The sequence below is a fragment of the Girardinichthys multiradiatus genome, chromosome 23 (genome assembly GCF_021462225.1).
Source record: "Girardinichthys multiradiatus isolate DD_20200921_A chromosome 23, DD_fGirMul_XY1, whole genome shotgun sequence".
NCBI classification, from domain to species: Eukaryota; Metazoa; Chordata; class Actinopteri; order Cyprinodontiformes; family Goodeidae; genus Girardinichthys; species Girardinichthys multiradiatus.
Window position 1 is genome coordinate 18,192,228 of NC_061815.1, and position 27,507 is coordinate 18,219,734.

At 39.3% G+C, this 27,507-nt stretch overlaps 2 protein-coding genes across 2 annotated transcripts; one reads left to right on the forward strand and one right to left on the reverse strand.

The window, feature by feature from the left end:
- Nucleotides 1-20,923, forward strand: cdhr2 (cadherin related family member 2). The gene is made up of 31 exons (XM_047353574.1): nt 1-39; nt 1,870-1,926; nt 2,130-2,189; nt 2,304-2,443; nt 2,529-2,579; nt 2,660-2,749; nt 2,894-2,983; nt 3,071-3,193; nt 4,867-5,013; nt 5,170-5,245; nt 5,318-5,427; nt 5,866-6,072; nt 6,157-6,306; nt 6,397-6,558; nt 6,779-6,840; nt 6,969-7,212; nt 9,755-9,994; nt 11,261-11,330; nt 11,409-11,993; nt 12,075-12,146; nt 15,846-15,895; nt 15,991-16,145; nt 16,247-16,343; nt 16,465-16,553; nt 16,662-16,733; nt 17,012-17,147; nt 17,280-17,401; nt 17,486-17,593; nt 19,540-19,629; nt 19,836-19,908; nt 19,993-20,923. The coding sequence occupies exons 2-31, from the start codon at nt 1,872-1,874 to the stop codon at nt 20,146-20,148; spliced, it is 3,882 nt and encodes a 1,293-aa protein (XP_047209530.1). The 5' UTR covers nt 1-39; nt 1,870-1,871; the 3' UTR covers nt 20,149-20,923.
- On the reverse strand, nt 20,142-24,538 carry LOC124860340 (G protein-regulated inducer of neurite outgrowth 1). The gene is made up of 2 exons (XM_047353575.1): nt 24,149-24,538; nt 20,142-23,739 (listed from the first exon to the last, which is right to left on the reverse strand). Exon 2 carries the CDS (start codon nt 23,707-23,709, stop codon nt 21,616-21,618), a length of 2,094 nt encoding a protein of 697 aa, XP_047209531.1. The 5' UTR covers nt 23,710-23,739; nt 24,149-24,538; the 3' UTR covers nt 20,142-21,615.
- Nucleotides 24,539-27,507: the final 2,969 nt, after the last annotated feature.

The following is a 27,507-nucleotide window of genomic DNA, read 5'->3' on the forward strand; positions in this document are numbered from 1 at the left end:
ATGCAACAGTACAAGGACGCCCTCTCTAAATCTTGCCAGGTAAGTTGGAGCTCTACAAATCTATTAAGTCTATTTAAGTTTTTAATGTTAGCATTCTCCTTTTAGAAGCTTCATGAATATTTATTCATCATAAAAAATATATTTTTTACTTGTGCTTACCTAAAATTAATTTGAATTTATTTAAATTTAGGTAACAAATGTATCATCCTTAGAAAAGCTTAATAAAATAACATGTTTTGTGCTTAGTTACCTAATAAATTATGGGTCCTCTACTGCTTATCCTGGAGATATTGCGGTAAAATCACTTTTATATCGTAAACAATTCCTGAACAATTGTTTTCCAACACCCGAATCCTGAAACAACATTAAACTCTTAAATCTGCTATCTATAGGCAAGAGGACAACTTTCATAATCTGTAACACTCCTAAACTGCACAATTCTTGTACAATTGGAAAATGTTCCTTTTTATTTCCCTCATTTGGTCAGAGACTGTTTTGTCTCCCACACCGTACTTCTGAATTTAGAAGAACCAACTAATAATTCACTTTCACAGCAATAAAACCCTTTTGGACCATTTGCTTGGTGTCCATTGTTTTGGTGTGGCCAGACATGCATTTTGCAGTTAATTTTCAATCAACAAAAATCAGGGAAAGATCTGAGTCCTCAGTTGTAGAAATTAACTGTACCGTCACTGTGACAACACTTATAGGATTTACAGCCTGTCGTTCTGAAGCCATCGGGTTGGTTCTTTTTTTTCCCACCATCTTGGTTTTCTGTGTGAAAGGAGACCATATTTACTCTATAGAAAGAAGTCTGATCGCGAAATCTGGATTGTTGATGTTATCAACAAATAATGTGTGGCAAAATATTTCCCTGTCCACTATTATTGCATACAATTATTAAAAGAAGAGTTTTTGTAAAGCTTGTAAAAATATAGCAATATTTTTCAGTACAAAGTCACAATTAGCCATTTTGGTTACTAAGAAACACAAAGTAAGCATAGATAACCAACTATTTATCTAAAGTTTTACTGAGGTCAGAAATCAAGTGATAGGTGGAGTTCTTTTCTTATCATGCAATAAGATTTCTAGTTGCACGAAGATAGCACAGCTTCCAGTCTATTAAAATCTAAGATACTTCCTCATTGCCTTTTCAGACCTACAAACTACTTATTTAGCAGTCTTTCTTGTGGCTCAGGTCAATTCAATAGCATTTCAGATTTTTTTTAAATTCCATTAAGACCCTTTAGAACCATGGCTGTCTTTTTTGCGGCTATACTGACTGGTCCTTGTCTTAATTTAGCCCAGAAAAATATGATGGAAACTAAATTTTTTCATCTAAGTTTAGCCTAAACTGAAAAGGTCAGGCCTATTCCCAACCACCTTCAACCGCAATTAGACATCAACATGTAGATGTCTTTTCACGTTTCAACCACAGTTTCAAAATGTTGAGATGTAAGACAACAAAGTCTTTTTCATGTCTATTCAACAATGGGATTATCTGTCATTTTTCAGCAAAGACATGCTTTTATGGAGTGCATTAAATTACAGCCACCCCACCTCACATGTAACTATCATAGAAATCAGACAGGTTGTCGTTGAACTCTATATTTTACTGACAGTTAGAAAAGCAAACACATGTAATGTACAGCACGTCATTTTGTTTGCTCAAAGAATTGACCGTTTCTGGTTCCTGAATGTCACTGGATGTTAAAATGCTCAACATGCTAAACTTAAGTAAATTCTAATAGTATATTTGAATGTTTATACTAAATGTTTCTCTCCTGTTTTTCATACCTTGCCTTGAATATTGATTAGCAATATGGCAAAATGGTGTCCAGTTTATTTAATGATCGATGTCATTTGCAGTCATGGGCGGACTAACAGGATGGCTCCTGTTACTGTGCCTTGTCAGCTCAGCCAAAGGTGGGCTTTCAGTTTATATTAAATGATTTTCTGATTTTATAATGTTTTATCTTGACCTTTAATGCTTGTTTTATATATTTACCAGTAATGAATTTTATCATTCTTATCTGGTTAAGAGCAATATAAATACAATTATTATTATAATAATTATTAAACTGTATATTTACATTCCTACTTAATGTTGAAATACTCTCTTTTTGCAGCCAGCTTCAGTCCTACAATTACCAAATTCGTTTTCGAAGTGTGTGAGGATGTTCCCATAGGTATACACTGGTTTTGGGGCTTCGAAACCTTCCTTTTTTTTAAATATTCACTTTTTAAAGGTATGCAGACAGGCAATTAAGATTTCTGAACTTCAATTTTTATATCTTACACAGGTTCACAAGCCTTTACTATAGAAGCATCAGATCCAGATGGAGATACACTGACTTACGCACTTGTTGGGCCCAATGCTGCATTCTTTCAAGTTGATCAAAACAGTGGGGTGGTAACTGTGAAATCTGCCCTCGATAGAGAGGTGGGATATTTTAGAAGAGAGCCTTCACAAGATAAAAAAATAGTTCCTTTAGACTGAACATGTATGTTGTATTCATCTGTTGCAGAATAGTGTAACAATGTTACTCGATGTTACTGTCAGTGATACCACCAATCTTGTAAGTTACACTTAAACTATTACTAGTTATTTTCTTACAAATCAGTAAGAATTATATTCAGTGTGCATCATGTCTTTCAGACACCAGGAAGATTAACTATAATATTAAATGATGCCAATGACAACAGCCCCATATTTCGGAATACTGCCTTTGACGTTTCAGTGCCAGAAGTAAGTAAATAATGGTAAAAAAATTATTAAGTTCATGATAGTTTTCAATCCAAGGATATCATGTTCTTTAAATCTAGTCTAGTTATTCAGGATTAGATCTGAAGAGAAGTCTGACACAATTTGTTTATTTTCTTTTGCTTTTAGAATACTGCTGTAGGTGGGTCATTGTTCACATTCCTCGCAGATGATGAAGATGAAGGAGATGCTGGCGTTGTTAGATACTCAATCACTGAAGTAAGGTTCTGCTGTAAAATACACAATTTTGTCATTTATGTTAGTGTTTCACATGCTTCAAAGTCACATTATTGCATTTTTCCCCAGATAATACCACCACAAGGATCTGAAGTGCTTGAAATCGGTACCATTAACGGTGAACTAAAATTAAAGGGACAGCTCAATTACAACTTACTGAGCTCCTTTTATCGGCTCAGGGTCAATGCAGGTGTGAGTATCATGCTTGAAGACTTTAAATGTGTGATTTCCAGCAATTAAATGAGACACTTAAATTCTCCAAATGCAATAAATCAAATGCTGCAATTGTCAGTTTATATCTTTAACACACTTTCCCTCTGAAATTACTTTAAATGTTTTTGTCATTTTGTCAGTTTGTGGCAAGCTGTCTGTTGCTCTTTTTTATGCTTTGAGAGCTTTTAATGTTGCCTCTCCCAGTTTATGGAATGACCTCCATTTCCATATCAGACATGCCTCTTCACTTTTAAGACTCTTTTAAAAACACATTTTTATTCCTTGGCTTTTGGCACAACCTGAGACTTTGGCATTTTACTCTGACTTATAGTTTTATTGATTCCATTGTTGTTTTTGACTGTTTGCTCTTACTGTTCTTTTCTTGCTTTAAGGTTTAAATGGTTTTTGATTTTACATGTGTGATACTTTGTTGCAGCTGTGGTTGTTTTAAAGTACTTTATAAATAAATAGAGTAAACCAAGAGAGGTAAGGACGAAATGATTTGACTTGTTGACAAGCCTCTGGGGTAAACAATGGGCCAAATGAACTAGAGTTTCAAAATAATGTCAAATAGGTGCATTTTTATCTTTCTTTCTATGGGTTTAGAGCCCATAGGACTCTAATCCAGTGTTTTACCAAAATTAAAAAGATTCAGTCTTCTTGTTTGACTTTTTCACCAAGTATCTTTAAAAAGGTCATCAGCCAAAAAGTTTTTAAACTTTTCTTTCTGTTGCTATTTGCAAGTTGATTATGTTCATTTTATTTAATATACTTCAAATGTTTACTCTATTTATTTATAAGGCACATAAAAAAGGAGATTCGCATGCAGCGCATTGCAAAGGTTTACCTACCCCTCTTTGTCAATTCTTCATGTTGCAATCACAAACTTAAGAGCATTTATTGGGATTTTATGTGTTGAATCAGCATACTTGGAAAGTAGAAGTAAAATGAAACATGATTTATGAAATGTTTTATGCTTAGAAATCTAAATAATAGGAAATAATAGGAAGTTTAAAATAATGGAAAGATGGACCTCCACCCAATTTCAAATCTTTTGCAGTTTTTAACAGGTTTTGTTCCCATATTGCCCTACATTTTGTTCTATTCATTTTTCCATTAACCTTGACCAGCTTCCTTGCTAGAGAAAGCAACACCACAGCATGATGCTGCCCACCACCATGTTTTATCATTGGGGTGGTGTGTTCAGGGTGATGCACAGTGTTAATTTCATGACATAAATAGCATATACTGTACATGTTGGGCATCATGTTCAATTTGATCTCATCTGATCAAAGCGCTTTCTTCCACAGGGGGATTCTGTTTAATAATAGCCGATTTGAAAGGCAATTGGTTTAAATTTTTAGGTGAATTGGAGTAAAGAAAGTGGAATATAAATGCGCACCAAACTTTTCAGAAAAAACGCACCAAAAAGTTAAACCACAATAGAATGCTACGAGGTTGTAAAGTGACAAAATGTGAAAAGTTTAAGGGGTATATATAAATTATAAATACATTATAAAGGCAGTGTGCATTTAACAAAACCATCAGTTATGTTTTCACTTATTTGTTTTTCCTCAAAGTAAATTTTTCGTTAATAATTAAACGGTTGTTTTTATCATCAGCCACTTTGCTCTTTGTGTATCTCGTAACAGGATCTTGGAGGCTCTTGTGGTTCTGGGGATAAAGTCTTCCAGTCAAGCAATGTCTTCGCCTTGGTTACAGTTGTGGACATGCCAGACCTTGACCCCATTTTTACCAGTACTACGTATATTGGAAGCGTTGAGGAAAATTCTGCTGTGGTGAGTGGCTGTGGTGCTTATTTATTACTGGCTGATAAACATGTCCATTACAGCAACAAATAGCACATATTTCTATAGCGAATTTTGCTTTAAATGAAAATCAGAAAATTCTCAGATGCTTTTGATGTTATACATTGTATTTCTCCCTTTTATCAGGACACATTTGTGTTACGAGTGACGGCCATAGATCAGGACAAGGGAATCAATGATAATATCATCTACAGTATTGAAGGTAGCTGCAAAAGGAGTCACATATTGCTATTTGAAGGAATAAAGAAAGTAATGAGTTGTTTTTCTTTCAAAGATTCCACAGCTGATGGCTTATTCAATATCTCAGAGAATGACGGCATCATATCTATCTCATCGGCGATTGACAGAGAAGTTATTGGTGATACAGTAACTCTGATTGTGAAGGTAACTAACCAACATGAATAAGATGCCCCCTGGTAGCCTCTTTATTACATTTATAAAGCTAAAATAGCAGATAATCAGGGTAGAGTAGTAAATCGAATCATAGCCATGACGATTATTGAGATTAATGAGACATTTAACAAGGTGTTGGAACCCAAGAAAACTCAAAGGTTCTGGTCTCACCATAATTTCACAAGATGAAGCCTTGTTTGGAACCAAACATGAAAGTTGTGTGTATTCGAATTATCAGGGATACTATGGTATGATTTTACTGGGTTCGTAATAATAAATATATTGTCTTTAACTTGTTTGAGCTCCTTCATTTTGAACAGAGAACAAAATCGATGTAACATACAAACACCTGGGTTTTGTGTTTATTTTCCCAGCAGACAAGAACAAATATGATAAAAAAAAAAACTAATCTCAGTTATTTGATTTTAGGCCACTGAGTCTGAACTGAACGTCAACGGCCAACCTGCCACTACAACAACAACCGTCCAGGTCAACATCGGTGACATCAACGACAACCCGCCTCAGTTTTACAACTGTGAAGAGTCCTGTGTGACCGCAACTCAATTCACAGGGGAGGTCTTTGAACACTCTTTGGGGGCGATTTCTATTGGCATGACAGTCAAAGATCCGGACAAAGTGAGAAACAAAAACAATGCTTTTGTAATAGGTGGTAAACTCAGAGTGACAATAATGCAGAGTTGCTGTTCTATTACTTTACAGTCTGTGCAAACTGAGCTAAGGTTGGAAGGAGTGGACAAAGATGTGTTTTCTGTAGAACCCTCACTTGCTGCATCAGATAGCATTGTTCAGCTTCTTGTCAGGCAGCCTGCAAATTTGGATTTTGAAGAAAAGCAACAAATGGTTCTTCAGGTAACAGAGAACATTCAAACAGGTGCAGGGATGGGGCTTATATGAACCACATCTTGACTTGGGTGATGTTTCACATGTGCCATGTTGCAGGTGATTGCAATAGACAAGGACAAAACCACCTTTCAGTCCACTGCTACAGTTACAATAAACATAAAGGACACCAACGACAACAGCCCCACATTCCCACAAGACACATACAAGTTGAAAGTGGCGGAACACTCTCCTGTTGGGACAGAGGTGCTCTCAGTCACGGTAAGGCCTTAACCGTCTTGATTTAATTTGAGTTTGCTATTTTCAATAACCTTTACTCTTTTACTTGTTTGTTTTCTATATTCTTACCTTTGTGTGTGTATGCATGCTTCTATTTGCTTTTCACTTTGCTATTGATACACCTGAATTTCTCCACTGACGGACCATAAAGGACATTATCTATATTCTATATTTTTATGTTTCTATCTGCTTTGTTTTCCAGGCAGAAGATCCTGACACAATGGATGCAGGCAACATCACCTACAGTCTTCTTCCAGTGAGCATGTACGTCCATACTTTAGCCTAACCGTATTAACTCTGTTTAGCTGAATCCACAGGGCAACTTTTTACCTAACATTGTCATGGTGGTTGATCTAAACAGCACCACTGAGCAGTATGAACCTGTTTTTCAGACTGGAGTACTTTGACGTTGACACTGGAACGGGAAGAGTCTACGTGAAAAATAACATTACGCTAGATCGCGAGCTCAGATCTCTTTATTCAGCCACTTTGCAGGCCAGAGACTCGGATGGCAAGCCTGGCACCACGGTGCTGGAGATTACTTTGACGGACATTAATGACCAGCCACCAATTATCAACAGAGACTTGTATAGAGAGTTTGTCAAAGAGGATGGGCAGTTTGAATTCAAGATAGAGGTAAACACAAAGAGAACAGTTATCTTACTGTGACCCTTAGCATTAAGGTTGCAAATCACACACCTCTTTACTGATTCAAGTTCTTTTGTTCAGTTTTTGTCACTTGTAGGTTTATTTTATAAAGCTCAACATAAAATATGTAGAAAATAAGTCTTGAACACCTCAACATTTTCCTCATTACATATATTTCCACTTGACCTTTTGGCATGAAATTCAATCAGATGTAGGTAATAATTCAAAAAACCCATACAAACCGAGAAATCACAACAAATTAGTCTATAAACTTAGCTATTTGTCAAAGTGGAGTGACAGAGGAAACACAGATTAAACACTTTATATGTATTAAATGACTGTCATTTCATTTTTTTAAAACCATATCTTTCACCAAAATGCACCATAGATCTAACATTATAAACATGTTAGATATTCTAAAGTATTTGTATTAAATGTTATCAGGGAGAGGGAATTTACAGCTATAAGCTGCAAAATTAATCTGCTTTGTTAGGATTCAACAATAACACATTTATCTACACTGCTCAAAAAAATAAAGGGAACACTCAAATAACACATCTTAGATGTGAATGAATTAAATATTCTCATTGAATACTTTGTTCTGTACAAAGTTGAATGTGCTGACAACAAAATCACACAAAAATCATCAATGGAAATCAAATTTATTAACCAATGGAGGCCTGGATTTGGAGTCACATACAAACTTAAAGTGGAAAAACACACTACAGGCTGATCCAACTTTGATGTAATGTCCTTAAAACAAGTCAAAATGAGGCTCAGTATTGTGTGTGGCCTCCACGTGCCTGTATGACGTCCCTACATCGCCTGGGCATGCTCCTGATGAGATGGCGGATGGCTTCCTGAGGGATCTCCTCCCAGACCTGGACTAAAGCATCCGCCAACTCCTGGACAGTCTGTGGTGCAACGTGGTGGATGGAGCGAGACATGATGTCCCAGATGTGCTCAATCAGATTCAGATCTGGGAAACGGGCGGGCCAGTCCATAGCTCCAATGTCTTCATCTTGCAGGAACTGCTGACACACTCAGCCACATGAGGTCTAGCATTGTCCTGCATTAGGAGGAACCCAGGGCCAACCGCACCAGCATATGGTCTCACAAGGAGTCTGAGGATCTCATCACGGTACCTAATGGCAGTCAGGCTACCTCTGGCGAGCACATGGAGGGCCATGTGGCCCTCCAAAGAAATGCCACCCCACACCATTACTGACCCACTGCCAAACCGGTCATGCTGAAGGATGTTGCAGGCAGCAGATCGCTCTCCACGGTGTCTCCAGACTCTGTCACCTCTGTCACATGTGCTCAGTGTGAACCTGCTTTCATCTGTGAAGACCACAGGGCGCTAGTGGCGAATTTGCCAATGCTGGTGTTCTCTAGCAAATGCCAAGCATCCTGCACGGTGTTGGGCTGTGAGCACAACCCCCATTTGTGGACATCTGGCCCTCATACCATCCTCATGGAGTCGATTTCTAACTGTTTGTGCAGACACATGCACATTTGTGGCCTGCTGGAGGTCATTTTGCAGGGTTCTGGCAGTGCTCCTCCTGTTGCTCCTTGCACAAAAGTGGAGGTAGCGGTCCTGCTGCTGGGTTGTTGCCCTCCTACGGCCTCCTCCATGTCTCCTGGTGTACTGGCCTGTCTCCTGGTAGCGCCTCCAGGCTCTGGACACTACGCAGACAGACATAGCAAACCTTCCTGCCACAGCTCGCATTGATGTGCCTTCCTCGATGACCTGCACTAACTGAGCCACTTGTGTGGGTTGTAGAGTCCGTCTCATGCTACCACGAGTGTGAAAGCACCACTAACATTCAAAAGTGACCCAAAACATCAGCCAGAAATCATAGGTACTGAGAAGTGGTCTGTGGTCCCCACCTGCAGAACCACTCCTTTATTGAGTGTGTCTTGCTAATCGCCAAAGATTTCCCCCTGTTGTCTATTCCATTTGCACAACAGTAGTGAAATTGATTGTCAATCAGTGTTGCTTCCTAAGTTGACAGTTTGATTTCACAGAAGTTTGATTTACTTGGAGTTATATTGTGTTGTTTAAGTGTTCCCTTTATTTTTTGAGCAGTGTATGTTGCTTTGCTTCCAAAAAATGAAAACATAAAACATTGTTCTTTGATAACAGCGTTGCTGCGCTGACTCAGAAATGAGCAAATGACAACAAGAACTACTTTGAATAGATTGCCTGTTTCAACAGCTGAACCTGAAATACTCAGAAAAATAAAACCAGCTGCAACACACTAATTAGTATTTTTATACAGGTATAAGTTGTTTCTGAATTCACTTTCTACAGGTTCCAAATGTAACAGCTGGTTTGCCATCTGTACTGGCAGTAATGAACAAAATTTTATTTGACATGCAGTTAGCAAATCATTTTGTGAGTATCATTTGAACTACAGTCACATTTAGTGGCGGTTGAACTACTGTATATCTATAACTGGTGCACCTGGTAGTTGTCCACAAAGTGATAAGAACTGCAACTCCTTAACAAATACTTTTGTTTTTCCAGGCTACAGACGGAGATGAACATGGCACAGTAAACAGCCAAATTGTATTCAGTATTGAAGAGAGCTTACACAGCGGCAGCTTCAGCATTGATACAAACACCGGTATGTTAAAAAACAATGCTGAACTGGATCGGGAGGCGTTGGATCCAAAAGACAATGGCAGAGTAAACCTCACTGTAATAGCCACTGATAAGGGGATACCTTCTCTATCCGGCTCTGTCTCTGTTGTTATCGTTGTGGAGGTAGGTGCTATAGCCATTTATATCCACCCAAGTGACGGGTTTTTATACAAAAGTATTATTTTTTTCCACATTTCCTCAAGATACACAAATTTCATTCATTTCCCTTGGGATTTTATTTGGTAGACCTACACAAAGCATCACATAACTGTGAAATGGAAGAAAAAGATATATAGTTTTCTTTTTTTTGCAAACAAAAGTCCTGAAAAGTGTGGTCTGCATTGGTATTTAACCCCTTTATTACAATACCTCTAATTAAAATCCAGGTCAACCAGTTGCCCTAAGAGGTCAGGTAATCACTCAACAGACTCCAGCTGTAAGTAATTTATTCTCAGTATATATAGAACTGTGGAGTGTTTTCCACTAAATCCAATTCAGTTTCTTTATGCAGTGTTGATTCACAACAATTGTCATCTGAAGGCACGTTACAAGAAAAACACATCTAGTTTATATACAGTAAAATAAATCCAATCATACAGACACCAAAATGTAGCAACAGTGGACATTTTGTTGTATCCCCCATACTGAGCATGCATGTGGCAGCAGTGGAAAGGAGAATTCCCTTTTAACAAGAAGGCTGCGGCTTACTGGGGGTTTGAGGAAACAGAGCAGACCAACAAGACATCACAAAGTTCAAGAAACACCAAACAGGTGCGAGATTGAGTTGTAGACAAGTTTAAAGCAGGGTCAGCTTATAAAACAATATCCCACGCTTTGAACATCTCACAAGGCACTGTTCAATCCATCATCCAAAAATAGGTAGACTATGGCTCAATTGCCAACCTACCAAGTCAAGGATGTCCACCTAAACAAACAGACCAAGGTAGGAGATCTTTAATTAAATACGTAGCCAAGTGGCCTATGATAAACCTTGAAGAAGTGAAAGAGCTAACAAGATCAGCTGAGAGATCCACAGCTTAGGTGAGAAAATCTGTCAAAAAGGCAAGTCTTGCACACTTCAAATACAGCATCATGGCATTATGGAACAGTGAACTGTATGAAGTCCCGTTTAATGTAAGAAACTGGCTGTATACAATGCAGGCCATACTTTTCTATTATAAAAAATGTTGAAAAACATGTTATATTTTCCTTCTACTTCACAGTAATGTACTGCTTTGTGTTGGTCTGTCATAAAACTCCTATGACATAAACAGACGTTTGTGGTTGTTGCATTACAAAATTGAAAACTGTTCAATGGGTAGTAATACTTTTGCAAGCCACATACAAGCCAGTACATAAATGCTCATGTTTCCCTTTTATGGACTTCAGGACGTCAATGACAACATCCCAGCATTCAAATCAGAGTCTTACAGTTTTTCTGTTAGAGAAGGAGAAAAAGGCAAGTATTACATTAAAAACATTTGGTTAATTCATAGCTGTGTTGCATGGTTATAATTGTTTTTATTTATTCAACCAGGTGCATCTGTGGGTTTTGTTCATGCTCAGGATCTGGATCAAACAGCTGAATATAACCGCATTTCTTTCAGCATCATAGATGGAAGCTTTGGTAGCTTCATTGTTCGAACCTCTGCAGATGAAGAGGGTTACATGGGAAACATCATGGTAGACCCAGACATCGAGCTTGACTATGAAACAGATCGCAAGAAGTTCCTGTTGCGTGTGGAAGCTGCAGATCTGGAGCAGGGGAAAGCTACAGTGACAGTGGAGGTGAACATTTTGGATGTGAATGATGAAAGACCTGAGTTCAAATCAGACCCAGCTGTTTCTGTAAAAGAGAACACCACCATAAGCGAGGCTGTTGGAAGATTTGTAGCTGAGGACAAAGACACCAACCATTCCCTGGTCTACGAGCTGGAATCTGTCACATGCAGATGCAGTGGCAAACTGACACAATGTGAGTGGTTTACCATCGACCCAAGTGGGGATGTTAGAGTCAATCCAGCCCACAATGTGGATTATGAAGAATGTGACCAGGCAGTGATAGCAGCTCAGGTGGTGGACTTGTACACTGAAAAGGGAGAGAACAACAGTGTTATACCAGGTCAGAAATTAATGTTAACAGACATTTTCTGCTAAGTAGCAGAAAGTTAAAATGATTTGTTTTTCCTTTGGATCTTTCCAGGACAAATGGTAGTCAACATTGTAGACATAAATGACAACGCTCCTCAATTCATTTACTCAGACTCTGTGTTTGGTGAGTAATTATTTTAGAATGAATGCTTAAAAATAACTGTTTTCAAATGTTACAAAGTTAGTGAAAATGTTCAAAGTCACATTTAAATGGTAAATGGACTGCACTTGAATAGCTCTTTATCTTGTCCAAGTCCCCCAAAGCACTACAATCAGTCATCCACATATTCATCCATACATTCACACACTGACAGTGGTAGACTACATTTTAGACAGAATGACAGAAGCGAGGCTGCCATACAATCTGCACCACCGAGCCCTTTGACAACCATCAGCAGGCAAGGTGGGTGAAGCGTCTTGCCACACGACACAATGGCTGAGATAGACGGGGCGGGGGTTTCAACCAGCAACTTTTTCCTGATTGTAGACTTACAGGGGTTGGACAATGAAACTGAAATACCTGGTTTTAGAACACAATAATTTATCAGTATGGTGTAGGGCCTCCTAAAATGACTGGTGTTTCAGTTTCATATACATATATATACAGGGGTTGGACAATGGAACTGAAACACCTGTCATTTTAGTGTGGGAGGTTTCATGGCTAAATTGGACCAGCCTGGTAGCCAGACTTCATTGATTGCACATTGCACCAGTAAGAGCAGAGTGTGAAGGTTCAATTAGCAGGGTAAGAGCACAGTTTTGCACAAAATATTGAAATGCACACAACATTATGGGTGACATACCAGAGTTCAAAAGAGGACAAATTGTTGGTGCACGTCTTGCTGGTGCATCTGTGACCAAGACAGCAAGTCTTTGTGATGTATCAAGAGCCACGGTATCCAGGGTAATGTCAGCATACCACCAAGAAGGACGAACCACATCCAACAGGATTAACTGTGGACCCAAGAGGAAGCTGTCTGAAAGGGATGTTCGGGTGTTAACCCAGATTGTATCCAAAAAACATAAAACCACGGCTGCCCAAATCACGGCAGAATTAAATGTGCACCTCAACTCTCCTGTTTCCACCAGAACTGTCCGTTGGGAGCTCCACAGGGTCCATATACACGGCCGGGCTGCTATAGCCAAACCTTTGGTCACTTATGCCAATGACAAACGTCGGTTTCAATGGTGCAAGGAGCGCAAATCTTGGGCTGTGGACAATGTGAAACATGTATTGTTCTCTGATGAGTCCACCTTTACTGTTTTCCCCACATCCGGGAGAGTTACGGTGTGGAGAAGCCCCAAAGAAGCGTACCACCCAGACTGTTGCATGCCCAGAGTGAAGCATGGGGGTGGATCAGTGATGGTTTGGGCTGCCATATCATGGCATTCCCTTGGCCCAATACTTGTGCTAGATGGGCGTGTCACTGCCAAGGACTACTGAACCATTCTTGAGGACCATGTGCATCCAATGGTTCAAACATTGTATCCTGAAGGCGGTGCCGTGTATCAGGATGACAATGCACCAATACACACAGCAAGACTGGTGAAAGATTGGTTTGATGAACATGAAAGTGAAGATGAACATCTCCCATGGCCTGCACTGTCACCAGATCGAAATATTATTGAGCCACTTTGGGGTGTTTTGGAGGAGCGAGTCAGGAAACGTTTTCCTCCACCAGTATCACGTAGTGACCTGGCCACTATCCTGCAAGAAGAATGGCTTAAAATCCCTCTGACCACTGTGCAGGACTTGTATATGTCATTCCCAAGATGAATTGACGCTGTATTGGTCGCAAAAGGAGGCCCTACACCATACTGATAAATTATTGTGGTCTAAATCCAGGTGTTTCAGTTTCCTTGTCCAACCCCTGTATATATATATATTATTATTGAACTTTTTTCAACGAAGTTATAACACAATATTATGATGTATCTTAAACACACTAAGCACCACACTGACCACTCTACAAGTACAAACCTACACACATCTGTACATTATGTAACAGAAAGCCAACTGGTAAAGGGAGACCAAATACAATGATATTGTTGAAGTTTATCCAATAGTCCATGAGACACTTTCTCATAAGATTCCAATTTACCCATTGTCAACAACCACTCCTCATAAGGAGGGGTGTGTTTTTGCCGCCAGTGTCTCAAAAGAATCCGTTTAGTTGTGGTAACAGCCAAAATAATCCATCTCCTTTCATGAGAGGAAAACTGAGAGTCACTAAAATGACAGGTGTTTCAGTTTCATTGTCCAACCCCTGTAGAGTAATGTGCAAGAGGTCTTTAGCTGCTGAGAATTCGGACTTGACTCATGACCTTGCAGACCCTTGTTTTGCTCTTGGAAAGATTGTAGTTAGTCGAGCAAACCTGGGAAAATTTATTTATTTGTACATAATCTAAGTAATCATCAATCTGGCAATCTTTTTATTTTCCTACTGATTGAAAAAAAGTATATTATTACCTTTAATTTAACCACTCATCATACTGCATTAAATATTTGCACAAAAATATAGAAACATTTGCAGGCATTGGTGATTTTTATTTTAAAACTTTGGAGTGCTACAATAATTATAATTGTACTGATGTATAGCATCACTCACAGCTGCTTATAATAATAATAATAATAATAATTATTATTATTATAGTCAATCATTTTCTACCGCTTATTCCATAGTGGGTCACGGGGGAGCTGGTGCCTATCTCCAGCAGTCTATGGGCGAGAGGCGGGGTACACCCTGGACAGATCGCCAGTCCATCGCAGGGCAACACACAAACAACCATGCACACACTCATTCATACACCTAAGGACAATTTAGAGAGACCAATTAACCTAACAGGCATGTCTTTGGACTGTGGGAGGAAGCCAGAGTACCCGGTGAGAACCCATGCATGCATGGGGAGAACATGCAAACTCCATGCAGAAAGACCCCAGGCTGGGAATTGAACCCGGGACCTTCTTGCTGCAAGGCAACAGTGCTACCAACTGCGCCACCGTGCAGCCCATATTATTATTATAATAATAATAATAATTATTATTATTATAATAATTATAATAATTATTCAGACATTTAGATATTTTATAAGATAAAATATAAAGGAATTAAATAAATAAATCAATTACACTTACTCGCTCGAGCGAGTCATCTGTCTCCATCTAACCCTGTCTTCACCATCTTCTTCTCTCACACTCTCTTTGGTCTTCCTCTAAGGCCTCCTGATGGCGGTTCCAGCCTCAGCATCCTTCCACCGATGTACTCACTATCCCTCCTCTTTAAATGTCCAAGCCATCTCAGTGTGGCCTGTCTGGCTTTATCTCCAACACGATCCAATCCATCTTCGTCACTCCCAAAGAGAACCTTCATTTCTGCTACCTCCAGCTCTGCCTCCTGTCTTTTCCTCATTGGCAATGTCTCTAAACCATATAACATTGCTGATCTCACCACCTTCTTGTACACCTTTCCTTTCATTCTTGCTCATACTCTTTTATCACACAGTACACCTAACACTCCACCCGTTCCAACCTGCTTGGACACGTTTTTTCATCTCTTTTTCCACACTCTCCGTTGCTCTGGAGTGTTAACCCTAAGTATTTAAAATCCTCCACCTTCCTTATCTTTACTCCTTGTAATCTCACTGCTTAATTACACTAACTATCCTACTTTAAATTAATATTTGACACAACATGAGACTAAAACAATGATTAACTTGTGTAGACGAGTCATAGCTTTGAACATTTGAAACACCAAATAACTCCATTTGGAAAATAAATGTAAGAAAAACACATTGCCTCCTTCGTTTGTTCCTTCTGTTTTAGTTGTGGTGTCAGAAGGTGCGGGCAAAGGAACATCAGTTGCAGGAGTGACGGTGAGTATGGATGAAAACAAATAACACATTTCAAGTTTCTGATAAGTTAGTTCTTGTCTGTAAATGCTTAATTGTGCTTCTCTTTCTGCTCTTAGGCTTCAGATCAGGACTCTGGAGTAAACAGGCAAATCAGTTTTAAAGTGTCATCAGTTCAATTCGAGAACAGTGTCACAAACACAACAAAACCAATGGGGATGTTGTTTGAGGCTGTCACTACACAACAACAGGACATATATGTTGGGATTATTCAGTAAGTGTAAAAAATCAATCACAGCACAAGGAACAGCCATATGTTAACTCATTGTTATATGATCTGTTGATTGTGGTACTTGTTTTGTCCTCTTCCCATAGAACTACCGAAGGGCTTGAACTGACCCTGAAAGGCAAATATTTGGTGACCGTAAATGCAATGGATTCGGGCGGCCTCTCCTCCTCCACTGTCCTGGAGGTGAGGGACTGGATGTGAATTCATGACCGTCAGAAAAACATCATACAAACACGAGACAGTTTAAAGTTTAGTTTAAAAACTACATTCTTTGTAAAGACTTCTTTGTTTTTTTATTTTGCAGATTTTCACCATTGATGAAAGCTTCCAAACTCAACTTCAGTTTAGAATTACAAAGGCTGAGGTTGAAAACTCGCTCAGTGAGATCACCAGGTGAATTTCTTCTATGAATACTATATTTTAAGAACACTATGAAATGATGTGTGATATTAGGAATAAGTCTGTAATCTAACTTTTTTGGCTCTTCATTGACTCTTCCAGGGCAATCACAGCAGCCACCAGCGCTGCAGTACATATTGTTAAAATCAGTGAAGTGTCTTCTGCGAGATCTGAGTATGTTGTTTTTTTTTTTTTCGTTTTTTTTTACATCTAATGTGTATAGAAAAATCACTGGCCGAAACCTGGAAAAACAAAACAAATTTAATTATTTTGTTTGTGATATTCTGATCATCAGGTGGTGCTACTGATCCTTTTAACAAAGTAATTTAAAGCAAATAAACAATACTGCAGTAGTCAATGATCACTGACTACTGCAATTACACTTTAGCTACCTTAAGAATTCATATTGGATAAAATAATCTGCCCCTGTGACTGTTTTTTTCATTGCTCAGGAATGGCCCAAAGTCTGTCATGTTGGCATATTTCATCTATCTAAACGGAACAGCTCTTACCTCTTCAGAAGTAGAAAAGAAGCTTTCCGATGCTAATCATTTTCCTACACTTAATGCATTGGGCCTAATGAATATTGTAAGTATGTTCAGCTTCAGAGTTTGCTTTCCGGAAAGCAATGGTGCTTCTCTTTAACATGACAAGCAGGAAGTAAAAATGAAAGCTTAAATCTCTACAGAAATTCTGATGAATTTCCTCCTTTTATTACAGGGCAGTGCTCCTGTCACTGAAACAAAAACAGATCCTGTGAAATATATTCTCCTGGGAATAATGGGAGGCCTCATCATTGTGCTGATTGTGCTCATTACCTCGCTTTTGTGCACTCGCAGAAAGTAAGAAAAAAAGATAGGATAAGAGACCAGACCAAAGTGTTAATTGGAAAATTTGGTTTTAATGAAACTTATTTCGCATTATAGCTACAAAAGAAAGCTGAAAGCAGCCAATGCCATGAAATCTACAACTATGTCAGACAACCAGAAAGGTGGTGCTGTGGTGCCTGGAACCAACAAGTACACCATGGAAGGGTGAGGCTATTAACAAGACAAAAAAATATATACATGTGACCAAAACACATCTTCTTTTACCCCAAATGTTCAATTAACGCTATTTAACCCAGAAACAATCCTGTACGGGGTCCATATTTAGCCAGTACCCTACCCCAATGGGCCAAACACACAGATGGTTGCATTGATAAAACAAATGTTAAAATTTATCCAACAAACAACATGCATTCAATTTAGTTGGGTAGAATTCAGAGTAGAAGTTTTATAAGCTTAAGAAACTTAAATTTGATTGATTGATTGATTGACTCATTCATTTAGGTAAATTTACAACATTACAGAAAGGAAAACAAAATGAAACATAATTATATATTCAATAAAATGATAAATGTGAATAATTTATTTACTCAAATAAATGATTTCCAAACTATTTTTTTAATGTTATTATAAACTTTGGAGACAATAGGCAATACTTGCCAATTTACATTTCATCAACCAACTAAAAGAGCAAAATGTTTGCACAATCAACAGTTTAATAAAATGATATCAGCATGTATTTATAAGTTCTTAGTCCAGATATATCTTACCGCAAATACAGTCAAGCATCAAATTATTCTTACCTCTGGTAGATTAAAGTAATCTTTTAAATTTAACAACATTTTTCTTCTGACTGGAAGTAATATGAGCATTTTTGACCATCCAGGCCAGAGTTCTGGCTTGTTCTGTTAGAGAACCCATGCAGTCAAAGATTAAGTTGATGGCAAGGAGGCCTTCTAACCTTAAACACTAGGAGCTCATCAACCATTGTATATATATTTAAAATACCAGGGGAAACATGCAAAAAGCTGGTCAGAAATTATAAGAAGGTTTTATAGCTGTAATAGCAATAAATATTCCATACATGTTTGAGAATTGTGTAATTAATTTTTGAAATCCTATTTTGTTACCAAAATGTAAATAAAAACAAATGTTTTTTTTTTTTTTTTCCAAACTGATACTCCCTTTCTATTGTTTTATTATCTTTTGAGAGATGCCTGTTTCATTTCCTGTCATTTCCTTACTGGGTGAAAATACTCTAAATCTGCCAGGGATATGTGTAATTTTCATTTAGAGCAAATAAGCTCAGATAAAACAATATCATAAACACCTGATTAATATACAGATTTAGTGTTGCACTCATTAGTGTGCACAAAATTTTTTTTTATATGCACAGTCCTTTATTTCCCAACAGACACATATGCTCGGTCCTGTCATTAAAAAGCACGGTTTCTTTTTTTTTTTTTTTTGTAAAATCATTTGGTTTATTTGAAATATATTCTAACAAAGAGGCATGTAAAGAAGCTAAAATAGCTAGCTTGATACAAACTTCTATTCTTGCTATGACAGAAATTTTCTTAACCACAAACCTTATAAAAGTTTTTACATTTCACTGACTTTTCATATTCTTTTAATAGCATTAGTGTTGCTGCTAAACAAGTTAATGCTCGAAACAAACTTGTACAAAGTACAAATTCTTGCACAGAAAACCTTTCAAGTAAAAGTCTTTCAACCTAACTTTTGGACTTTTGCCAAAATTATATTTTCCTTCTTACACAACCTTTATGTAATTGTAATAATCCCAACATATAACACATCAGCTTTACCATTTTCTGATGAAGGTGGCAGATGGTGAATGAGAATATTGGTTGACTGGACCAACATCTTCAGTTAAATTGTGATAAAGTTGTTTAGATCAGAGTTGTTACCAAAACAAAGGAGCTAATGTTGTTGAGGTTCCATCATTTTTGAATACCACATTTACAAACTAATATGCTTGATTGTAAAGTGAATATTTTAATGGCTACAAATTACTACCCTCCACAATTCCTGTTAATAATATGGTATTATATATGGTATAAGTATATGTATATGGTATCATAAAATTTTTGTCTTTGTTCTGTCCTTCTTTGTTAACAATTACTCTGTCACAGTGCCAACCCGGTGCTAAACCTCAACATTGACTCGGCTATTGCTTTGGACTTGGATTTAAATGAGGAGAGCTCCGACACGGACAAAGTCAGGTAAAAAATCTGTGGCGGTTCTGGGTTTCGAACTGGGATGGCTTCCAGGTGAACATATTGTCACACTGGGCTCGCTGCGGCCCATTTGGACAACATGTTTGGCTCTTTGCTTTCAGCTGTATCATTTGACATTTTTTAAATCAAAAATCTAATTTGGATACCAAAAACCACAACTTCCTGACGGTTTTCCTTCTTTTTCTGTAAAGCCTCAACTCCCTGGACCTAGGTGGATCCCACTATAACATGATCATGAGTGAAAACAATAAAAATGATCACAAGGTCAGTTTGCACCTAAAAATCTGCCTTCACTTGGACTTATATTAGAATATAGTCTAATTTTCCATTTTGCCCAATATATTACAGAGGGGGATTCTGTGGGACAAAGAAGCTGATGAGCCACCGGAGTACGATGAGCCTCTGGGTGCAGCGCTGGCCCAGTTGGGTCAGAATAAGAAAAACAGCAATACCAACACTGACGTTGGCATTATCAACCCAATGTTCGACACAACAGATCTGTAACACAACCATTTAATGATGTAACAGCAATGGACAAAATCATACAAACCAAATCAAACATAGTTTCTGCCTTTAAACAGCTCTTTGTTCTGAACATTGGAATGTAAAATAAATGTATTCAATAAGTTTGACACAAAATTCATGACTTTATTTAAACATTTTTCTCAGGAAAAACTAAATGAATATATATATATATATATAAATTAGGATTGGATTGAACTTGTGGATTTCAGTTTGGCTTAAAAGTCAAATCTTTTTTCAAGACATTTCTAACATTTGCTCTCATCTTAGTTGCAGGATCTACACACAAATGACAAATCAATACGGCTCATGGGTTGCTTATTTGATCAGTTTTTCAGTGTTTAAGATGTAGGTAAATTGCAGGTAAAATGCAGGTAGATTCCTGCTCAGGAAACAGGTCAAACAGCAGAGAAACACAACGAATAAATAAATAAATAGTAGTAATATGTCTAACCTGTGGCATGTAACTATAAAAGCAAAATCTCTTATCCAAAAATGCAAATTCTGAGAAGCAATTTTTACAGCAAAGCGTCCAAAACATTTTTTAGTTGTACATAAAATCACTCACTGATGGGATCCTTTCTTCAAAATGCTGATCTGATGGAAAAGTTTATTGTAGTGCTTGCTGACAACCTAATGAATGTATTGCATGTGCAATCTGTGAATAAAAGTGGTGTTCTCATATGTGGATATTAATGAATTATAATGTGAAAACACTAACACTGCACTGATTTCTAAATAAAACACTTAAAATCAATTTTAATTGCTATTTTTGTAGCTGAAACACTTTTCATTGCATTGAAATACAGTAATGAGTGATGACTAAGCATAGTTTAAATAATGCTTCCACAGAAATATCTTGTAGCTAAAATTAAAATATGAGATGCACAAAAGCCTGGCAAATTGTCTGCAGAAACATCAAGATTATTTATATCAGTTTAAATTCTCATCTACTGTATGTCAAAATCACCTCTGCACTGAACTGACAGACAAAATAAAAACTGTCCTCACCTTACTCAACTTCAGTACCACAAGCTTGTTGCCATGGCGTCACTTCTCTTCATCAAAAAGTATCAAGAGTCGAAATGACTCACTGGATGGCTGAATGGGCTGAGCAGAAGAAAAATAAAGGAAAAGAGCAAAGCTAACAATAACACTGATGTATCACCCTCATAAGAACTCCATTAAACCTGACAGTCAGTTAAAAGTGACGTCATAGCATCTTTTAGTAAAAGAAGAATGACAAAATTAAAACAGTATGGCTCCTTCTCTGTGATTAGTGCTCCATGGCTCAGTCTGTAAAAGCTTTTTGAGCTTGTTTGCCTCGTGTGAGGGTGTTATCTGTTTCTGACCCCGTCCAACACAAAACTGAACCTCTGGTAAATCAGAGTATCACTGCTACGCAGATCAGATGGGATTTTTTAGCACGATCCAAGTGGGCCTCCTCCGTCATTCGGTGGTGTGAGCTTTGGCGCAGCAGTGAGGCTGCTGTACATTCTCCATCAACAGCCGGAAGGGGTTTCTCCTGCGTCGGCTCACTTTCCCATCATGCTCCCCTTTCTTCCGCCCTCGGCGCTTTCCTGAACCCCCACACCCTGCTTCTGAAGGGAGAGGGGATGCTGACGGGTTGAGTGGAGGCGGGGGAGGCATGGAGGGCAGCTGTTTCTGTTTCTGCACCTGTTTCTCAAGGTGTTTCTGGATGGCGGAGCCTAGCACAGCTACTTCCACTACAGCCCCGTACACCTCCCAGGTCATCCCTTTCTCATCCCAGCTCACCTCCTGCACTGGCTCCTCACAGTTCTCCTCATCTGTTTCCTTGCAGTTTATTACTTTTTTTCTGTCCTCCACACTTTCTTTCTGGGTAAATTTTTCCTCCTCTTTGAGTGCTTCCTTCTTGTTCTCTCTCAGTTGTTCTCTCTTTTCCTCCTCCGTTTCCTCTAGTATCTTCTCTTCAATGCTCAGTTCCTTCTTTATCTCGGGAAAAGTTGTAGCGACTGGAGTTCTTGGAGTCATGGGCGCCGTAGCCACAGATCGAAATTCTACCTGCTGACCCACCTGCAGCTCAGCATCTATTGTTTCGTTGCCCACACCTCTACATTTCCCAAGAGAGCTAGGAAAGTAAAATGCTTGGTCCCCCTCAGGAGGGGTCATGGGGCTGGTAGCCACAGACTGACACTGTACCACCTCTAGGCTCACCTGTGTGCGGATATTGTGGCAACCAAAAGGAGCTGGGGACTCAGGGACAGGAGATTTTGGAGCTGAAACATCTTTTAGCTCCACTCGTACGCCTTCAGAGCAAACCTTTGGTTTCTCAGGTAGTTTTTGTGGCTGCTTTGGGCTCGATGTTTCCTGAAAATGTTCAGGAGTTGCAGAAGCTGTTTCCTTTCTGTCTTTACTCTTGATATTGCTGATGTTTTCTCCACTTTTTCCAGTGTCTTCTATTTTTACCATTCCAGGTTCCAGGGTTGGAAAATGTGACTCAGCTTTGTCTTCCCCTTCCTCCTCATTGTTGCCATGGTGGGTCACCAGGATTGTAATGTCTTGATCCATGCTCCCCATCCTCGGCTGCTTGCATTGCTGACTACCATCCTTTAATGTCACCGGGGAATGTGTTACTGCAGCTTCCAGACCACTGCTGGAACTTAAGCCCTCGGTCATCTCCTTTGAGGAGTCACATATCAAAGATCCATCTTTTTGCAACACTTCTCTCGTACTTTTTGTTTTTGTACAATTCATCTTTTGACCACTCTCCTTTTGCTCCTCATTTTTAATTTTCTCTTCCTTTTGCACTGTCCCTTTTCCAACAAGTACTGGGAAAGCCGTGCTCGATGGCGTCTTTGGGGTCATGGGCGATGTGGCGACAGAGCAGAACTCCACTTGCTGACCCACCTGCAGTTTTACATCCTTAGCACCGGAAGGAGCAGCAGCCACAGCTCCTTGTTTCCCAAAATTGCTTGGGAAGAAGAAGGAATTGTCTCCTTCAGGAGGGGTCATGGGGCTGGTGGCCACTGAGCAGCACTGAATCACTTCTAGGCTCACCTGTGTGCGCATGTGTTGCTGCCCAAAAGGGGCTGGAGAGCGGGGGTCAGAGGGCCCAGGAGTTGATCGCACAGGAACAAAGATGTTCTCAATATCTGTTCCTTTTCCTTTGTCAAGAGCCATGTTTTTACTCTCAGCATCTCCATGGAGGTTGATAGAGACTGTGGCTTGGTTTTGCGTAGCTACAGGTTGCGGAGTGACACCAGGCTGTGCGCAGTCCTTAACTGGCTCAGAGACCAATGGGTCTGTACTCTCATAATCGACTCCTGAAAGCTCTGGATCTTTACATATTAGGGGTTTCTCTTCATTCCCAACAGAGCTGGCATCCATGTGGAGTTTTGGCTGACAGTCCTCTAGAGTTATTGACACTTGACATGTGCGTAGGAGACATCCCTCAGCTGCAGCGCTGCTGTCTGAGCCTACAGAAAATTCTTCATTATTTGTCTTCTCGCAAGGCTGACGGTCCTCCCTGAGACCTCGCTTCTCGTCCTTCAGGCTTCCCATTCTGTCTCTTCGGTAAGGCGGTAAAATAACCTGCAGGGCATAACACGGCACAGACACACTGTTTCTGCAAACTGTAACCAGAGACCAACCCACGCATGAGCGGAGGAGAAAACAACAGCTTGTTTTTTATGTAAAAAGAAAATTCTGTAATACAAAAATTGGGTCATGAAATCACCGTTGCTACTTTATGGAAATTTATGGGATATTTAAGCACAAAAGACACTTTTGGTAAACATTTTGTTTAAACTACTAATGTGCTGTAAATTCCTCTTCTACTGTTTGATTCGAAGCCTGTCACCCATTCACCCTCAAAATTCAAAGATTTAAATTCTATTTCAGTCTATCATCACTTAACACTAGATATCATGCACAGGAAACCAAATTTACCAACTAAAAACAAGGATGAGCAAATCATTGAAAATCCAATATGAAGACGTACCTCAGCAGCAAAGTCGGACCTCTCTGCAACACTTCTTCAGATCTGGGTCAAACATGGCAAAAATCTCCAACCCCTGAGGGAGACCAACATCTGTCTATGCATCTCCCTCCTCGGTATGATTGGTTCTGTTTGCACTGGCTACAGGTTTGTCTCTAGAAGAATCTATCTTAGGCAATTCTCGCTCTTTTATGCTGTGGCTCTGTCTATGTGAAAAAAAAGCTTCACATTTCCAGTTTCCCTGGAAACCACTGTTGAGCTCTGGTAAGAGAGTGGTACTGACAAAATCTGTGCTCTGCTCTCTAATCATACGTAAATCACAGTAATTAACCACAGGTTGTCGCCGCCACACAATGGGAAACAACGAGAAAGCAGATTAACTTTTGATCTGGGAGAAGTGGCGTTTGCTGGAAAATCAGTTTGAAAAAGACAATTGTGATACAAAGCTTACGTCACAGGGATTAAGTGTGAGGACACATAGGGGGAGTAAAGAGTGTGAATGTGTTTTAAAGTAAAATAGAATACTCTGTGTGTGTGTGTGTGTGTGTGTGTGTGTGTGTTTGAAAGCTCTCAGTGTGATTTGAGAAGTCATCATCAAAAGCATGTCTTTTCACAGCAGTTGAATGCAAACTAATTGCAAACTTCCAGTAAAGGAGTTTTCACACAGGTTTTGTGGGAGATATAAGAAGAATCTTAACGACAGGGAATGTTGTTCTCCAGTTGAATATAATAAAAGACATAAGAACATTTCAGCTTGAAGGAGCCTGGAGGAAGCAGTGCTGTGCCTCCCACACAGTCAAGCACTTCTAAAACCAAGGCTTTCATCCAGTTCATTCTGATACATTTTTGCTAGTGGATAAAGGTCCTTCTTTGTAATTCTGATAATGGTAGTGTATATATATATATATATATATATATATATATATATATACGTACATATCTGTCTTGGTTTTACCATTGCTGTGAGCATGGCAGGGACAGCGTGTACTGGCAGAAGGAGGCTCGCTCTCAATTCGAAGGCCTCAACCAATCACACACCGACCCTGAGTTCTGTTGCCTAGCGACGATGTAGTGTGATGGAGGGAGGCAGTAAGGTAGACAAGCTCTGATCACACTCCCATCAGCAGCTATCAGCCCGCCAAAGGCCATCTTCTCAGCAATGTGTTGGTAATGATGACTGTGGTGATCCATTTATGAGTGCTTTCAACAGCGCACAACAACACTATGCATCACAGAGCCAGCACTTTTACAGTTAGCAGCAGTTAGCTCCACTGCTGCACAGCAGGGTAGCACATTTTATGAATCTAAAAGGGACGTTGTTCTGTGTTTATTTGCCAAAAATAAATACACATATTCAAATGTGTTATAAAGCATGAAAACACACATGAAAACTGTAAGAAGATACATTCCTAAAGATTTCTTCTGGAATGTTAGTTTTGTGAAAAACACTGCATGTATGATTTTAATCCATACACATTATTGGTTGTCTAAGTGTCAAACAAATGGGCATTCAGCTTGAACTGTTCATTTAGTTTCCATTTTCTTTCCAAACTCCTTGATGGAGTCCGTGGCCTTGTCGGCAGCTTTTCCAATGACGGCTTGAGTCTGCCTGCTGGCTTCTTCTGCAGCTTTAACAAGACAAAAAAAAAACATAACAAAAAAACAGAAGAAACATAATGAAGAAGTTTAACAAATCTCTCTAACAATGCAAAGGAAGTTTATTTGAGGCAAATTTTATCTTATGCCTGATCTGTGCGCAAAATAAAACCTGAAAGTATAGTACCTTGTGAAAGTATGCATAAGCCTTGAACTTAAGAGTTAAATGGATGGATGGATGGATGACATCACCTGTTACAACCACAAATTGTAATGTATTTTATTGTGATGCACAAAGACAATTAGTGCATAGATTTCAACTGGAAGGAAAAGGATATGTTGTTCTTCAGATTTTCAAATGAAAAAAAAAAAGGTGGCATTCATTTGTATCAATCGGCCCGAGCCAATAATTTGCAGAACCAAATTTTGCTGCAGTTTCAGATGCATGTTTTTTGCCATATATGTACTAACTTTGCACATCTAGCTACTAACATTTTTGGGCCAATGTTGCCAGGTTAGATGGAGAGCAACACATTCTCAATAGGATTTAAATCTAGATTTTGACTAGGCTGCATGATTTTTGGTGTTTCCCTGCTGTCACACTCCTGACTTAAAAGAAAGAACTAATAACAGGTTTCTTTAGCACTTGATGGCATGAAGAAGAGGTAGCACAATAATTTTCATCAAGTGTGCTGGAGCACAGATGCAGCTACATCATGAAGGACAGTGAACCTGAGGGCCAGAATTGAAAATACTGCTCTACAGGGCTTGCTGCAAACTATAAAAGTACTTCATTTGACTTTCTTTCAACAATAGCTTTCCTGTCGATACTCTTCCACAAAGGCTAAATAATTTTCCTGTCAGCCAATTCTTCATCCTAAGCTGTGGATTTCTACAGCTCCTCCAGAGTTACAATGAGCCTGTTGGCAACTTCTCTGGTGAATATTCTCCTTCCCTGCACTGCCAGTTTAGGTTGATGCTCATGTCTTGTTCGATTTGCAGCTGTCATCCATCCATCCATCCATCCATCCATCCATTTTCTTCCGCTTATCCGGGGTCAGGTCGCGGGGGCAGCAGCCTGAGCAGAGGGACCCAGTTTTCCCTCTCCCCAGACACCTCCTCCAGCTCCTCTTGTGGGAGCCCCAGGCGTTCCCAGGCCAGCCGAGAAACATATTCCCTCCAGCGTGTCCTGGGTCTTCCTGTGGGCCTCCTCCCGGTGGGACGTGCCCGGAACACCTTACCAGGGAGGTGTCTAGGAGGCATCCTAACCAGATGCCCGAGCCGCCTCAACTGGCTTCTCTCGACTTGGAGAAGCAGTGGCTCTACTCTGAGTCCTTCCCGGATGACCGAGCTCCTCACTCTATCTCTAAGGGAGAACCCAGACACTCTGCGGAGGAAACTAATTTCGACTGCTTGTATCCGTGATCTTGTTCTTTCAGTCATGACCCAAAGACCATGACCATAAATGAGGGTAGGAACATAGATCGACAGGTAAATTGAAAGCTTCGCTTTTTGACTCAGCTCTCTCTTAACCACGACAGACCGGTACCCTGAATCACTGCTGACGCAGCTCCGATCTGTCTGTCGATCTCCTGCTCCATTTTTCCCTTATTCGTGAACAAGACCCCAAGATACTTGAACTCCTCCACTTGAGGCAGGACCTCCCCCTGAACCCGGAGAAGGCACTCTACCCTTTTCTGGCTCAAGACCATGTAGCTGTGTCTTACTATTCTCAGATAATCTAACACTGTTCTAAACTTGATGCT

Excerpts from the sequence above, each read along its gene's own strand:
- cdhr2 (XM_047353574.1), top strand. The coding sequence starts at position 1,872 with ATGGGCGGACTAACAGGATGGCTCCTGTTACTGTGCCTTGTCAGCTCA. Across the intron at positions 6,073-6,156 it reads CAGTCAAAGATCCGGACAAA|TCTGTGCAAACTGAGCTAAG; the intron begins GTGAGAAACAAA and ends ATTACTTTACAG. Across the intron at positions 11,331-11,408 it reads TGTTAGAGAAGGAGAAAAAG|GTGCATCTGTGGGTTTTGTT; the intron begins GCAAGTATTACA and ends TTATTCAACCAG.
- LOC124860340 (XM_047353575.1), bottom strand. The coding sequence starts at position 23,709 with ATGGGAAGCCTGAAGGACGAGAAGCGAGGTCTCAGGGAGGACCGTCAG.